The sequence below is a fragment of the Nymphalis io genome, chromosome 12 (assembly GCF_905147045.1).
Source record: "Nymphalis io chromosome 12, ilAglIoxx1.1, whole genome shotgun sequence".
Lineage (NCBI taxonomy): Eukaryota > Metazoa > Arthropoda > Insecta > Lepidoptera > Nymphalidae > Nymphalis > Nymphalis io.
In genome coordinates this window covers 3,272,658-3,289,589 of record NC_065899.1, presented here as the reverse complement: position 1 = coordinate 3,289,589, position 16,932 = coordinate 3,272,658, and the positions used below count along the sequence as shown (strand labels likewise).

Genomic DNA, 16,932 nt, shown 5'->3' with positions numbered 1-16,932 from the left:
TTTATAAAATGTAAATAATTTGCGAAACTGCTGGATTATAAATGCTTAAAGTAACATTGATTTAATACATTTGATAAGGATGAAAACGGTATGAAATAACACATATATAAGATATGTGATGCCGTGCTGCAGTGGATCTATTTAAAAACGTTATTTGAGCTTTGGCACCGTCGAAAAGTTATAGGACCGACCATTAACTCTTCGAAAACATTTACATAAAGTTTTATCTAAAAAAATACAAAATATGTTTAAAGTCTACGGCTCTTGTCCGTTCTTTAACTATGAGTGAAAGTTACATATAAATTATATTACCCAGACATTTTTGCGTCAATCCGAAAAAGATTATAAAAATATTTACTCCAATATTGATACATATGATATATACATACCCGTAATTGGTCTCTGACTGACTGATAAAAAAAAAACTAAACAATAAATTATAGATACTTTATATTTGGGCGTACCTAGGTACTACTTATTATTGTTGCGTTCCGATTTGAAGGGTGAGTGAGTCAACTTAACTATAGAAACAAGGGACATAACATCTTAGTTCCCAATGTTAGTGGCGCATTGACGGTTTAAGGAATGGTTATAAGTATAAATAGGCGAACGGCCAATGTCTGTGGGCTGTAGTGTCCACTTACCATCAGATGGTCATTTGCCCGTTCGCCTATGTATAAAATTTAAAAAATACCTTCGTTTTATAATATAGAGAATACTAAGAAATAAAGGGTGATGCCAGGATTTGTATGAACTCTGGAACTCATCCTTCAATAGCGACGTGTTAAATGCATCGTTGGTTAGGTATTTTTAAGCTGAACAAAAGTTACTATAGCGCTATGTTCCAAATCTTAGTCCGTTAAAAGTTACACATTATTAAACACACAACATTTTTAATATAGCCAAAAATAATAAATAATTTGGAAAAATATCCACATTATAATGCATTCTGTAAATTAATATTAGTAGCAACTACCTATCTACCGTTATCATCAGAGTCACACGGAACTTTTTTTAAAATAAAAAGACAATAATAAGATATTTCAGGTTGCTTTTATTTATTTGTTCATAAAAACATCACACATTTTATTCTTACTCTGCGTTTATTATGACCTCATTTAAAAGTAAGGCTGGTCCTACAAATCCGTCATGCCTTTTTTTACGTTGAAAAACGCGTTACGCGTTTTCCTCAAGAGAACAGTGGGGGGTTATGTGGGGCTCACCAGTGTCCAAGGTGCCGAGTGCACCCCGAACATCTAAATACCCACTTAAAAAACCAGCAGTACCCTTTCCGTCTTAACGAGGAGCGCCACGGGATCGCCTTCGCATGCTACCGTGACCAAATCCATCATGTCTGGCGAACCCTAGGTACCAAACAATTGATACATCTTTATATTTTGGACAATTAGAAAAACTATTAATGGAGTCCAAGAATCGGTAAACAATAAAAAAATTAAAGACGAAAGGGGCGTATTAGTCTGTACTCAGTAACATGTATTACCAAGTAAAGTCTAATACGGATTACTTGCACGAAAAAAAAGCATTATTTGGCTATTACTTAAACTGCCATTTTTAATAAAGTATAACTCTGATCGGAGTAAGATTTAAAATTTAGAGCCATAGTAACTTTTGTTCAGCTCAAAAATACCTATCCAACGATATATTACATGTACCTATTGGAGGGTGGGACCAAAATTTGCATCCTCCTTTGCGATGTTTATATTTTAGAAATGTCACACTATTCGACACTAATCTCCAGTTTCTGAAATTTTGATCAAAGACAAAATAATTAATTTGGCTTACGTTGTCTGTCGATGACGGAATAGACGGCCGATGAGCCAAATTACTTAATCTGACAAAGTTTCTGAAACGCTTAGTTGCGTTTGGTGGGAAGAAGAAAAATCATTTGACAGTATCGCATATATTTTTTGGCTACATAAATGAAACGAAAAATGTTTTTATATTATAAATAACATAACTATTAAGTTATAATTCTGTCGAAATTGAGGTTACTAGAAACTTTAGAATATCCTCACTTTCTCCCTGTGAAGTTGAACATTGTAAAACCCATTGACGTCATAATATGCTAATTTTATTTATCTTAATATACAACTTATAAACTTATAGTCATAGATAGTACGTAGGTAGCTAATCAATTATTCTATTTAATATCCAATTGTGATATTTATTATCTATTTTATTTTATTTCAAAATTAGGTATTCAGTATTTAACTTACTCGGGTGAACATGCAACGAACGTTTGTATTATACTTTTTCATTGATTTTAATGATGCTTTTACTATACTAATAACGTTCGCGCTCCTTACTTTTATTAATAGCAATGTTGCATATCACTGTTTTTAGTATTGAAATTTCATCAAAATTTTTTTTATAATATAATTTCGAATTCGAGTTATTATTTTTGTTTTATTTTTAATATGAGAAGTAAATAACTTTAAAAAATTATCTTAATTATGATAGTTATTAATAATAATAATTTATAATGACTGCCACTATTACCAGTTAATACGCTTTTACTAACATTGCATTTGGTATAATTTCATTTGCTTAAGGGAAAAAGCTTATTTCCAGCGCCATTATTTTTATTTAAGGGAAAAATGAAATAATTTAGTCGTTAGGTGCCCTTTGTACTTTCTTGTACCCCTTACGATATGTATGCAAAATTTCAAAATTATTATAAACAAAAACATATAAACAAACTATTTTTTTCAATTAAAATATTAGTCTCGATTATTCTACAGCTTATTAAGAGAGTACCTCAACTAATTATATTAGAGAGTTATTGCTTACTATAAGTGGTTGTTGAATTTCGTTTTTTTTTTTTTTCTATAGAATAGGAAGGCGGACGAGCATGCCACGGTAGCATGCGAAAGCGATCCCGTGGCGCTCCTCGTTAAGACGGAAGGGTACCGCTGGTTTTTTAGTGGGTATCCCGATGTTCGGGGCGCACTCGGCGCCTTGGACACCGGCGAGTCCCACATACCCCCGCACTGTTCCCGTGGGGGAAACGCGTAATGCGTTTTTCCAGCGTTAAAAAAAAGGCGGACGAGCATATGGGCCACCTGATGGTAAGTGGTCACCAAACGCCCTTAGACATTGGCATTGTAAGAAATGTCAACCATCGCTTACATAGCCAATGCCCCACCAACCTTGGGAACTAAGATTTTATGTCCCTTGTGCCTGTAATTATAAATAAATGTATTGTTATACACTGGCTACGATACAGTACCTCTTATAAAATACAGTGATTATTGTTCTTATTATGGATGGTTATTTTTTTCTCGGAATAAATTTACTAAAATTATGAATAAAACAACGAGAAGAAGTTATTTTGATATAAAATAGTTCAAAAGTAGTTTAATAAATTTCGATATGCTTTTAAACGATTGAGATAATTTCTGAAAATATTGTTAATAGAAGAAATTATAATTTATCTTAGGATTACCAGAAATACGTGTTAGGCAATATATCTAACGAAATTGATTCAAAATCGGGAATACTTTTCTAGATGCGAAATATTTAAACGCAAAATGGGTTTTTACGGGAATAATATGTAATACGCAACCTATTATGTAAAATATTATATATAAGTAAAAATCCCATGGTATAAGCGCTACAAAATAATGTAATTCCGTCCAGTGGTAAAGCCACTATACCACGTATAGCCTATATTGTCTATGGCTCACACGTTACCTTTTTTTTATGAAGATATAGGTATATTAAGCTGCACTGAACGTTAAATACACACATACGACACGTAAGCCCACATCATAATATATTATTACCAAGTAAGCTACTGAAATAAATCAAACGAGCGACCACAACCACAATCGAGCACTGAGGAGTCCTTATGACCAACCATCCATCTTCATTATCATAGCAACGATAGTACAACTATATACTGTCACCATATTTGGAAGTTATATAGATATATAGAACGAATAGTTATGTTAAATAAAATTCATATATTCAAGAAAAAACATGTACTTTTTGTACAATAATTCTTTAAAAAATAAGGACACTAGATTATTTCATTAATGGTTTTTATCAATTTGCGCCTGTACTTTTATAATAGACAAACTTTATAATGAGTATTTAGTTGATATTAAAATAATAATGGAGTGCAACAAATAGGTAAATAATAAATATTTCAAAACTTAAGCTGGGTTATATAAACTTTAATCAAAGTTATCTTTCGTGTTCGAATTAATTTTGATAAACAGAACGAATTTAAAAATAATAACGAACAGAAAAATAATATAATTCAAGTTTAAAAAATAATTAATTACCTAGTTATAAAAAATAGAAAACTTATCTCGAAACATTTTCTTAAGTCGCTATACTCAAAAACTATTTTATAATACTGTCCTCGTGACAACAACTACAAACATTTTTAGCCATAATTAAAATAAGCGCCTTTTTAATTTTAAAAGCAAAGTCAGTTGTAATTATTTTGCTCTCAAATAAGTTTAGGGATCAAATAAAACGTTTATATAAACTTTTATGCGAACTAACATTTTTTTAATATTCATAAACGTTGAATTAAAATTTTATAAATAGAAAACAAAGAAGACAATATCTTTGATTGTTATACTAAAGGCAGCTCGTTCATATTTTAATTATTGATTTGCTTGGATTCCTTATTTTTGTCATAATAAATACTCATTTATATTTTTAACAAATTGGCTCCGTAATCCGTAACAGCCTGTGAATGTCCCACTGCTGGGCTAAAGGCCTGTTTGAGGAGAAGGTTTGGAGCTTATTCCACCACGCTGCTCCAATGCGGGTTGGTAGAATTCACATATGGCAGAATTTCAGTGAAATTAGACACATGCAGGTTTCCTCACGATGTTTTCCTTCACCGTAAAGCACGAGATGAATCATAATCACAAATTAAGCACATGAAAATTCAGTGGTGCTTGCCCGGGTTTGAACCCACGATCATCGGTTAAGATTCACGCGTTCTTACCACAGGGCCATCTCGGCTTTAATCTCGGCACAAATTGGCTCAATATTAAATATTAACATACTAGTATTATTATACTAGTAAATAAGAATTGTTAATAGAAAAAAAAATAATAACAATTATTTTGCAAAACACATTTATTTTATCACTTGACTACATTCATACTTACACAATAAAACTATATGTTACAAATATTATGCATGATTTATTCAATATTTATAGATTATTTTTTCTCGGCTCGTATGAGTTTTTCAAGGTAGTAAGGTTCAGGAAAAGCGTAATTCGGATCATACGTTGATGGTTCGAGCGACGCTTCGTTTTCAATTGAAGCGGTATCATTCGAATCAGTTTCACCGACGAACTCGAAAACTCCATCAAATACGAAATGGAATACATCAGAAAGGGTATACTTTCCCAATCTTTTGAATAACCTTACTTTGTAGTCATGTAAAACTACTCTTAAAAATTTAACCACTTCCAAAAATATATCTATGACAATATCTCGGACTTGCGATTTCAAAAATGTTATTATAGAACCAATGTTACCAAAACTGTCGACTAATAATGAATTAAGATCTGGTTGTGGACCCAAGCTCGATGTCTGTCTGACTTCTCTAATGCTATCGGTTTTCGCTTCCACATTATAACTAAAGATCAATGTTGACGCAGCGAATAATATTGTTAGGTGAAACATCTGAAATAAAAAAATAGCAAACTTAAATTATTCTATATTTGACGTAAAATAGTTTGCTATAAAATATTTCACATAGAGAAGGCATTAAATGAATGCCTTAACATAGGCTGTCCCAAAATTAACGCAAGATTCGTTTTTTTTTTTTAAATTAATCTTTTCAGATTTAAAACACTATTTTGAAAATAATTTGTATAAAATTTTGGCTGCCGAACTTTCATAATTTTTTAAATATTGTTCAATAATGAAAACACGTTGTCTATCGTATATCGCTCCATTTTTACTAACCCTAAACTCTTAGCTCCAATTATTCTATTTTCAGGGCTGCCAACAATTTACTGCAAAAATGGCGGCAAATTCAAATTTTGCGTTAACTTTTGGACACCCGATATAATTAAAAGCCAAGTTATTAGAAAACGTGAATCTTCATCGAATATTGCGGATTCAAATTTAAAATAGCATTACTGAATTATCATGTTTTCAAGCACTTTTTGTTTTTATTTCGGACTCAGTTAAGAAACTAAGGAAACCGTATGTTTCCGAAGAAAATCTTTTCTCGAGGAAAGGCCTTAAACCAGCATTTGGTTAAGTATAGACTGTTTTTCTTTTTAAATTAACTGGAAACTAAGAAGTCCCTTGTTCCTTTTATTGCACGGGGTACTCAGATTATACTACTACAATCCTAAGAAGTCTTGTTTAAGTGTAGAATAAATAATGAAGGTATGGTATCAACTTAGGCTTGTAAAAAGCCCTACCACCAAGTTTTTGTTACATTGCTGTCTGTTTATAAAATTATACAAGGATATAAATATAATTTAAAGTAAAATTATCTTACCTTTTCCGTAGGATTTAGCACACTTCACGATTTAAAAGTGATAAAGAAATTGATGAGTTAAACGTTTTATACTTATTTTACGTAATTAATTAATTGATTTTTTGTGCAATTTATTAACTACTTCTAGAAAATAGAACATTATATTACATACATTAGGTAATCACAATTTACAATAGTTAATATCTTCCATATTAGTCATCTTTGTAATAAAGAAAACAATTAAAAGTGAGTAATTGTTTAATTTTTTTTCGAATAATCGTTTTTTTTGTACTATTTTCATAGTGGATAGTAATTTTTTAAATTCTGAATTTAAGATTTTTAAATATTATTATTTAAAAAGCACTATCACCTAATAAATTATTTAAGTATATATTAGGTCCTTACATATGAAATTAGCGTTTTGTCGTACTGACCACTTTGATCTGAATTATCTCCTCTTTGGTTAAGAATTACAAATTCAAAATTATAAATCTATTTAGGTGGTACATTTAAGTTTTGAAAACAGTCATTCATTTGTTTTTTCCTCATTATTTTTTTCTTTGGCGTCGCTTATTACCGCACAATGGAAAACATGAAATATCGGTATATTTACGAGACCGAGTTCTACCGTGGCACCAGTGCTGCAGAAACAGCTCGAAGGATTAATGATGTGTACGGCACTGATGTCGCAAAAGAAAGCACGGTACGTTTTCGTTCTGGAAATTTCGACCTTCAGAACCAACCCCGTGGACGGCCGGAGACCAAAATGGAAAATGAAGATTTAAAGGCTATTGTGGAAGCGGATCCATCACAAAGCACTTCAGAGATAGCTGCAGGCTTCGGGGTAAGTGATAAAACTGGATTAATCCACTTGAAGCTAATTGAGAAAGTAAAAAAAACTTTAACGATGTGTACCTCATGAATTAAGTGAATCCAACTTGAAAATACGTGTCGACTGCTGTGTTACTTTGCTCAAGCTACACAATAATGAAGGGATTTTAAATCGAATCATTACTTGTGATGAAAAGTGGATACTGTACGATAATCTGAAGCGCTCGTCGCAATGGATGAACCCTGGAGATCCAGTCAATCCTGCCTGGATCCATTCCTCATTGCCATCCTGCCCTAAACGAAAATTGACTCAGAAAAAGTTACTTGTGAGTATTTGGTGGACTAGCGCCGGTGTCGTTCACTACAGCTTTCTAAAATCTGGCCAAAGGATTACTGCAGATATCTATTGTCAGCAACTGCAAACCATGAAGGAAGAACTTGCTGCTAAACAACCGAGATTGGTCAATCGCTCTAGGCCACTGCTATTTAACGACAACGCAAGACCACACACTGCACGACAAACAAGCACTAAGTTAGATGAGCTACAATTGGAATGTCTGCGACATCCACCGTACTCCTCGGACCTTGCTCCAACAGATTACTATTTTTTCCGGAATTTAGACAACTTCTTACGAGGAAAAAAATTCAACTCCGATGCGGCAGTCCAAACCGCCTTCAAGGAGTTTATTGATTCTCGCCCCCATGGTTTTTTAGTATAGGGATCAATGAACTAATAAAAGCCGAGATGGCCCAATGGTAAGAACGCGGGAATCCTAACCGATGATCGTGGGTTCAAACCCGGGCAAGCACCACTAAATTTTCATGTGCTTAATTTGCGATTATAATTCATCTCGTGCTTTACGGTGAAGGAAAACATCGTGAGGAAACCTGCATGTGTCTAATTTCACTGAAATACTGCCACATGTGTATTCCACCAACCCGCATTGGAGCAGCGTGGTGGAATAAGCTCCAAACCTCCTCCTCAAAAAGAGGAGAGGAGGCCTTTAGCCCAGCAGTGGGACATTCACAGGCTGTTACGGAACTACCTATGAGATGGCAAAAGTGCATAAATAACAACGGTGCATACTTTGATTAATTAAATATATTTTACAAAAAAATAATTGACTTTATATTCCTCCTGTACAAAACGCCAATTTCATATGAAAGGACCTAATATTACTACTAAGCGATAAGTCAGACAGTCTTATTGTGCATTTAAGTTATTATATATTTTTGGTTATTATTATATACGCGCTTATTTATATTTTGATTGTTGAAAATGATATTACTTCTCAACAATCTAGATCTAATAATTTGTTTAAATTATATTAATCATATTTAAACGAGCTTATTAGTATATCTGTTGAAAGATTATTTCGAATAAAACCTTGATTTTACTAATAAAAATAGACATGGTTAACAAATTATAGCAAATTACGTCATAAGCGTGATTTTTTATACTGATTTCCTAGTGAATGTTATTATTATTTACATACCTACTTTCGCGAATTTTATACAAAACTGATTTTAGAAGGACTTTTAAAAATAAGGTTGGTGCGTCATTATGCGCAGCTAGTAGTTGGTGCCCTGCTGGTGTGTTGCATCCTCATCTATCGCATTAAAAAAAACGGGCAACGTGTCTGTCACACATTAGTGCTTACTCTAATTTATAATTTTTAAACCGTAGTAACTGATGTTCATGATCACTTTTTCTGGAGCAACCTTACACCATTATATTCGTGATAAAATTATCTTTATTTAGATATAAAAATCAATCGGTAAACAGATGAGTACAAATTGCTAATAAAAACTCACCTTACACGTTTACACGTTGCAACCCGGTAGTTAAGTGGGACTAAAAGGTAGCCAACCTAAGTGTAGCATATTTCTTATATTTTATATTTTCGATTGGTGTAAGCACGTGGATGAAAAATTAAAAAAAAAAAATTAAGAAAAGAATAATGAATTGAAGATAATCATGACTTGTTTATTTAATTCTAAAATTAAAAATACAGTTTTCTTTCACGTTTGCCTCTCCACCTGAAAACTCATCAACTCCATGTGTTAGTGGATCTTGTAATAACAGAAATACATACTAAATCATAGACCATATTTTTAAAGATAATAGTTAATATATTTGTGATTCGGGTTTCTTTTTATTTTAACCTAACACAATAATTTTATGTCAAACATTATGTGAAGAGAAAGATAGATCAAATGTTCAACTATGTTCAAATGTAATAAATACAAAAGCTATGTATAAAATTAAAACTTATCCCATGAAAATATTTCCAGTCTAATCGGATAGGGGTCTTAGTAGAGAGAAAAACACAGACATACGACTCTTTATTGACTCGACATACATCTCTTTATTATACATATAACATAAAAAATAATCATACACAAAAATACTTAATGCTATTTTAAATTATATGTACAAAAGTTGACTTATTCCAAAATAGGGATCTCTTCCAGTCAATCTTCGAGTAGTAAGTGAAAATAATGGTATCGGATTTAAGAGACAAAACATATATATATAATACCCATAATAAATTGATATAAAGTAAATATATTAATATGAAATATATACTCAACTAATACTGATAATATAAGATAAACCAAATATTATGTACTTATGACTTGATTTGCAAAAAAGTAACTACTAAGACTTATGTTTAAATGTATTCTTTTAAAAAGGGGATTCAATCAAACATCCATATGCTTATAAGAACCTTACCTACAACCGAAACCTATATATGATATATCTATATTTGATTAGTGACAAAGTTAACTGTTCGCAAAATCGCAAAAAACTTTTACAATAATTAAACGTCATTCGTTTGAATACTTCTTTATATTCTTGAATCACGTGACCTGTTAGTGACAGCTGTCAAAAAAAATTCAACGTACTACTCGTATTAACAAAATGGCGGTAAACTTAAATCCAGCGCTCTTGGGACAGCCGGTATAAGAAATACTATTCCAACAAAAACATTTATATAAGATAATAAAAGTCGTGAAATTATCCTTCCGAAACAGCCTGTGAATGTCCCACTGCTGGGCTAAAGGCCTCCTCTCCGCATTTTGAGGAGAAGGTTTGGAGCTTATTCCACCACGCTGCTCCAATGCGGGAAAGTATCCTTATTAAACTTAAAATAACCATTCACATAGGAAATGAAAGTATGAAAAAATATTTTATAACCCGTCCCGACTTTGCACGTGTAAATCAAGGTTTCTCCCAATGTTTTTTTTATTAAAATAAGAAAAAAATGTATATATAAAAATTAATACTATACAAATTAAAACGAAACATAATATGAGAACAATATTTTAAGAATATATCATGAAATAAAAATGGCTGCAAGCTAACCGTAACGCTTGATTTGACCTAACTAATACAGACGGACGAAAATGTCTGCATATTTTGAACATTGGATGTACATGTATTTTTTTGATTTTTTACTTATCAGCTTTTAACATGTGGCGAAAAATTCCACAATTAATTAAATTGTTACTTTACTTTGTTATATTTTACCATCTTGGCCTTCCTTAATATAAGACTGAGCTTTTATTTTCAATCAAAGAATCGACTAATTTGTTAAAGGTCACTTCTTTAAAAAATAATAAAACAAAACACCTTACACACTACTGTTTGTATATAACATTTTATTAATATAATTTAAAAAGTTTGCATAACTAATAAAAAAAGAAAGGTAAGAAGGTATAAAATTTCAATACATCTTAACGCAATGTAGGTAGGTGAGTTTGTTTTTTAGTTTATTTTTCACGTCATGAAATTAAACATACATGTTGTAATGGGTAGAGAAAAGGATACGGGGTACCCGACTCCTCACCCTTCTCCCATGCGAACGGAGCCACGAGCGGAAACTATTTAACTATATTGATTTATTTAGATGAGTTTCCAAAAAAGTTGATCATGTCAATAAATAAACTTTAATTATTTTGTTAATTTAAAAAGATTTCTTTCCTGTAATTTTTTAAATAATAGCCCGTACAACAAGAGTTCTAAATAAAAAAAATCAAACAATGAAAAGAAAATCAAGCAAAAAAATCTAAAGTTAAAGTTTTCCAAACTAAAAAAGAATCGACTTTTGAATCGACATGTTTTAGAATTAAATTCAATGAATACATTTACTTCCACCGGTTCTGAATTTAGTTTCAAACGAGAAAAAACCTGAAGAAACTATATAATATATACGTTACTCTTGTTCTCAAATGAATTATATTGATAAACATATTAAATTTCTATTCATCAACGAATATTAATTCAACGTATGTTTATCATGTATATATAATTAAATAAAAAGTATATAATTCTTGTATCCGTTTCACTAAGGTTTTTTAATCATAAGTTAAATTTGTTGCTAGACAAAGTAATACAAAATAAATCGATGACATCGCTTACCCTTATTATTATTTATGAGTAAAAATCTTATATAATATAAAAATAATTCGAAACAAGAAAATAACATACTTCGAAACAAGAAAATAACATAATTCGAAACAAGAAATATTATATTTCTCCAACTATTCACAGTAGTAACAGTAACAGCCTGTGAATGTCCCACTGCTGGGCTAAGTCCTCCTCTCCCTTTTTGAGGAGAAGGTATGCAACTATTCACAATTTAATTAATCTTATGTCTTGTTCGTCTGCAGCATATTGACGAAGTCCTGGATTAATATCCCTGATTAGGTCAGTCATAGTATTTTTCGGTCGAGATATGTCTCAGTAGCTGACGGGGTTCCAGGGCGTGTTCTGCGTGACGCCCTGGAACATCTAGGTGGGAGGCTTCGGGAACTGTTTGATGAATGTCTTTCCAGTGGGCAGTTTCCGAAGCTATGGAAGGAGGGAAAATTGATTCTGTTGCCGAAGGAGGGGCGTCCACTCGATTCTCCTTCGGCATATAGGCCAATTGTGCTGCTGAATGAGACGAGCAAGCTCTTCGAGAAGATCCTCGCTGCCCTTCTTATTCAGCACCTCAACGAGGTGGGGCCGGGTCTTTCAGAGGCTCAGTATGGGTTCAGGGAGGGTCGATCAACCATTGACACCCTGGACGCCCTAAAGACCTGGACCACCGAGGCGGTGGCCCGAGGAGACGTAGTCCTGGCGGTATCGCTGGACGTAGCGAACGCCTTTAACAGTCTTCCCTTCGAGACTATAAGGGAGTCACTCCGATACCACGGGGTGCCTTCCTACCTCAGAAGGCTGTTGGGGGCATACCTCCGGGACCGAATGATCCTCTGGGAGGGGGGCGATGGGCGACTTGTCCGGCGTTGGGTAGGCTGCGGCGTTCCACAGGGGTCGGTACTCGGCCCAATCCTGTGGAACGTCGGATTCGATTGGCTCCTTAGGGCCCCCATCCTTCCCGGAATGAGGGTGTTGTGCTACGCGGATGACACCCTCATCACGGCGACGGGGCAGACCTTTCAGGAGGTGGCCCTGGCCGAGGTCGGAGTATCGCTCACGATGGATCGGATTGGGATGCTGGGCTTGAGGGTCTCTGTCACAAAAACAGAGGCCCTCCTATTCCACGGTCCACGTCGGAGCCCCCTCGAGGGGCGTCTATCACCGTCCAGGGGACGGTGATTAAGGTGCAAGCCCAGATGAGGTATCTGGGCCTGATCCTGGACGGAAGATGGAGCTTCAGGCAGCATTTTGTCCAACTCGGCCCGAAGCTCATAAGCACTGCTGCTGCTCTGGGCCGCCTCCTACCGAATGTAGGAGGGCCGGAAACACCATGTCGGCGTTTATACGCTGGCGTGGTACGCTCCATGGCGTTGTACGGTGCACCCATTTGGGTGGATGCTCTCACCGCTCGTAACAGAGCTCTTCTGCAGAGGCCGCAAAGAGTCATAGCGGTGAGAGCGATACGTGTGTACCGTACGGTGTCATGGACGGCAGCGACACTTCTCGTGAGCGATCCGCCCTGGAAACTCCAGGCAGAGGTGCTTGTGGAAGTGCACCGGTTCCGGTTGGAAACGAGGTCAAGCGGCGTCCGTCCAGGGTCGGCGGAGGTTGAGCGAGTCAGGGCTCTAGCCCAGCGAGCCTTGATTCGTAGATGGGAGGAGGACCTGAGGTCCCCCTCGGCAGGCCTAGTGACAGTGGAGGCGGTCCGCCTCCACTTGAGTCACTGGGTGGAACGGAGTCACGGCACACTCACATTCAGGCTGACGCAGGTACTCACCGGACACGGATGTTTCGGTAAGTACCTGCATCGGATAGCGAGGCGGGAGGTGACACCCTCCTGCCATGAGTGTGGTGCGCCTTCGGACACAGCGTGCCACACTCTGATGGAATGTGCCGCTTGGGGACCTCAGCGCCTGTCCCTGGCGGCCTTAGTCAGTGGACACCTCTCGCTGCCGAGTGTGATAAATTCCATGCTTGGTAGCGAGAGGTGCTGGTTGGAGATGGTCTCCTTCTGCGAAAATGTCATGTCGCAGAAGGAGGCAGCGGAGCGGGAGCGTGAGAAGAGGGGCCTCCGCTGACTCGCTTCGCCGAAGAAGACCGGGGAGAAGGCGTCGGCGCTATGCGCATCTTCTCCTCCCGCCCTAAGTGTTGCCGGGGTTAGGGAGTCTTTGTACCCTAAGAACCCCCTAGGATTTGGAGGCCTGCAGAGGCGGGCCAACCGTCGGGGCGTCACGGTAGTATGCGCAAGCGATCCCGTGACGCCCCTCGAAAAGGCGGTGTGGGTACCGCTGGTTTTTTAGTGGGTATTCCGGCACATACTCGGCGCCGGCGAGTCCCACATACCCCTCACTTCAAGTGGGGGAAACGCGTAAACGCGTTTTTCCAGCGAAAAAAAAAAATGTCTGGAAACGTAAAGACGTTTGGTCTCGTGTCTGATCTTTGGTTGTGTCAGATGGCCGTCTTATCAACTTAGCGTGAATAGATAGTGCATAGATTCTTGCGCACATATATGTCTCTATAATATGTCTTCCGCAATTAGCTTATCATAATCATCTGTCATTCGCAGCTACTCTATTTTGAACTTATAAGTATATTAAATAAATAATATAAAATATATGTATAAATATTAGGTCCTTACATATTAAATTGGCGTTTTGTACGGTAGGAATAAAAAATCATTTTTTTTTTGTAAAATATATTTAATTAATCAGCGTTCTTTTGCCATCTCATAGGTAGTTCATTGATCCCTTTACTAAAAAAAACATGGGGGCGAGAATCAATAAACTCCTTGAAGGCGGTTTGGACTGCCGCATCGGAGTTGAATTTTTTTCCTCGTAAGAAGTTGTCTAAATTCCGAAAAAAATGGTAATCTGTTGGAGCAAGGTCAGAGGAGTACGGTGGATGTCGCAGACATTCCAATTGTAGCTCATTTATCTTAGTCGAAATTTCCAGAACTAAAACGTTGAAACCAAAAACGTACCGTGCTTTCTTTTGCGACACCAGCGCCGTGCACATCATTAATCCTTCGAGCTGTTTCTGCAGCACTGGTGCCACGGTAGAACTCGTACTCGTAAATATTACCGATATTTTATGTTTTCCATTGTGCCGCCAAAGAAAAAAATAATGAGCAAAAAACAAATGAATGACTGTTTTCTTGATGAGTTGATTTGAATTTGGAATTCTTAACCAAAGAGGAGATATTTCAGATCAAAGTGGTCGATACGACAAAACGCTAATTTCATATGTAAGGACCTAATAATAAAAAAATATTTACAATAAAGCGTTAAATAATTACAAATAAAAGTTAATAATATTTACTGTACAAATTGTGACCGCGTGAAATGGTTGCAAGAATGCTAGCAGCATTTCCCCTTTGAAGCGCAATTCCGATTCTCTAGGCGAAAATGAACCACCACTCCTATCCCCAGTAGAGGCAATAAGACGGGGTGTAATATTTTGATGAAAGTTTTTGCACTATTCCTCCAAGGTCTTGGACATTTATATCTAAATAATGTAATAGTAGTATCGAAATAAACTAATATTTTATAAGTCTTGATACGGATAAATATTGAGATACAAAAGTCTCCAAGCATAAACTATTATATTTACATTCAAAGGGATCACGTCGGTGCCTTGCTATGAGAAAGAGAGACAAACCAACAAACACATTATTGCATACATCATCATCCTTATCATATAATACTTACTGGTGGTAGGGCTTTGTGCAAGCTCGTCTGGGTAGGTACCACCCACTCATCAGATATTCTACCGCAAAACAGCAATACTTGGTATTGTTGTGTTCCGGTTTGAAGGGTGAGTGAGCCAGTGTAATTACAGGCACAAGGGACATAAAATCTTAGTTCCCAAGGTTGGTGGCGCATTGGCTATAAGCGATTGACATTTCTTACAATGCCAATGTCTAAGGGCGTTTGGTGACCACTTACCATCAGGTGGCCCATATGCTCGTCCACCTTCCTACTCTATAAAAATAATAATAATAATAATAAGAATAAACTAAATTTATCATTAACTAAAGTATTCGTTTCAAATTATATTTCACACGCCATTCTTATTGCTATTATCTAATCTTTTGATTATTATCATTATTTACTAAGAACTTAAGTTTTTACGAGGCACTTCATTTCATTTAAGTAAGGATTACAGGATCGAGATGATCGTGTTGTTATATTGGTAAAAGAAACATTATCTTTCTTTACAGATAGCATTCACAAGGTTATTTTCATGCTCGTAATATAGTTTTTATCATCTTCGCATTTAGACAAATGCACAGTTTCATATTCTATAGACTAGAAAATAACAAATTAAAAAAATATATTAAATAATAATTATAATAAGTTTCATAGACAGTTAAATTAAATTTTTTTAATTGAAATATCTGTTGAAAACATTAATTCTCAGATAATTGTAATATACAATTAAAAAGCATTTCTGTTTCACTTTTAACAACAAAAAAATACGGAAAACATTCAATTTTTTCTTTCGTCTGTGCTATGTTAGCGATTAATACTTCCGAAGTATTTATTAATGATAACATTCAAATTTATTTATCACAATCAATTTTCAACAAACTTAAATATCTATCGTGTTTGTTTTGATAGATAGTGACAAAATTCAATTCTAATTGGATAATCCATGGATGTGATTTCCATGTAGAGTGGCAATGAGCGAGGCCACAAGCCCGGTGCCACTTGCGCCTGCGCAACGCCGGCTCCTTCAGTCGCATGCAATAAGTCGTAGCGACCCGGTGCTACACACTTTATACAAACCTTACAACGTGAAATGTCCTTAAATATATATTAATTAATTAATCATTTGTGTGCAAATTATAAATGGGCGAAGTAAATAAATTAAATACCTTCCCAGACATAATGAGAAAGTGTTTTAAAATGGGACTCTTCAAAAGTAAGTATATATTTACATATGTAAACAGAAGTATTATTTAAATAATTTTAATAATAAATAGTGCAACTATTAATTTAGATATTTATTCGCGAATAATTTTTAATACTTTCAATTAAATATTTTTTTTATGTACCTAATATAAGACACACGAAAAAAAAATATAATAAATATACAAACAAGTAAAATAAATTAACATATATTTCAATTATAAATAATTTTACTATAACGCAATAAATCTTAATTTATGTTATTTATGA

General features: G+C 35.0%; 1 protein-coding gene across 2 annotated transcripts in view; it reads left to right on the top strand.

Moving 5' to 3' along the window:
- Positions 1-16,932, top strand: part of LOC126772192 (organic cation transporter protein-like) — a 61,513-nt gene that overhangs the window by 15,817 nt on the left and 28,764 nt on the right. The window contains exon 1 of one of the 2 annotated variants that reach the window (XM_050492444.1): positions 16,479-16,675. The exons of the other annotated variant lie outside the window; for it this stretch is intronic. Coding sequence (XP_050348401.1) covers positions 16,603-16,675 — 73 coding nt within the window. The 5' untranslated portion in view covers positions 16,479-16,602. Of the gene's footprint in view, positions 1-16,478; positions 16,676-16,932 lie in introns of those variants that run through there. 2 annotated transcript variants of the gene reach the window in all.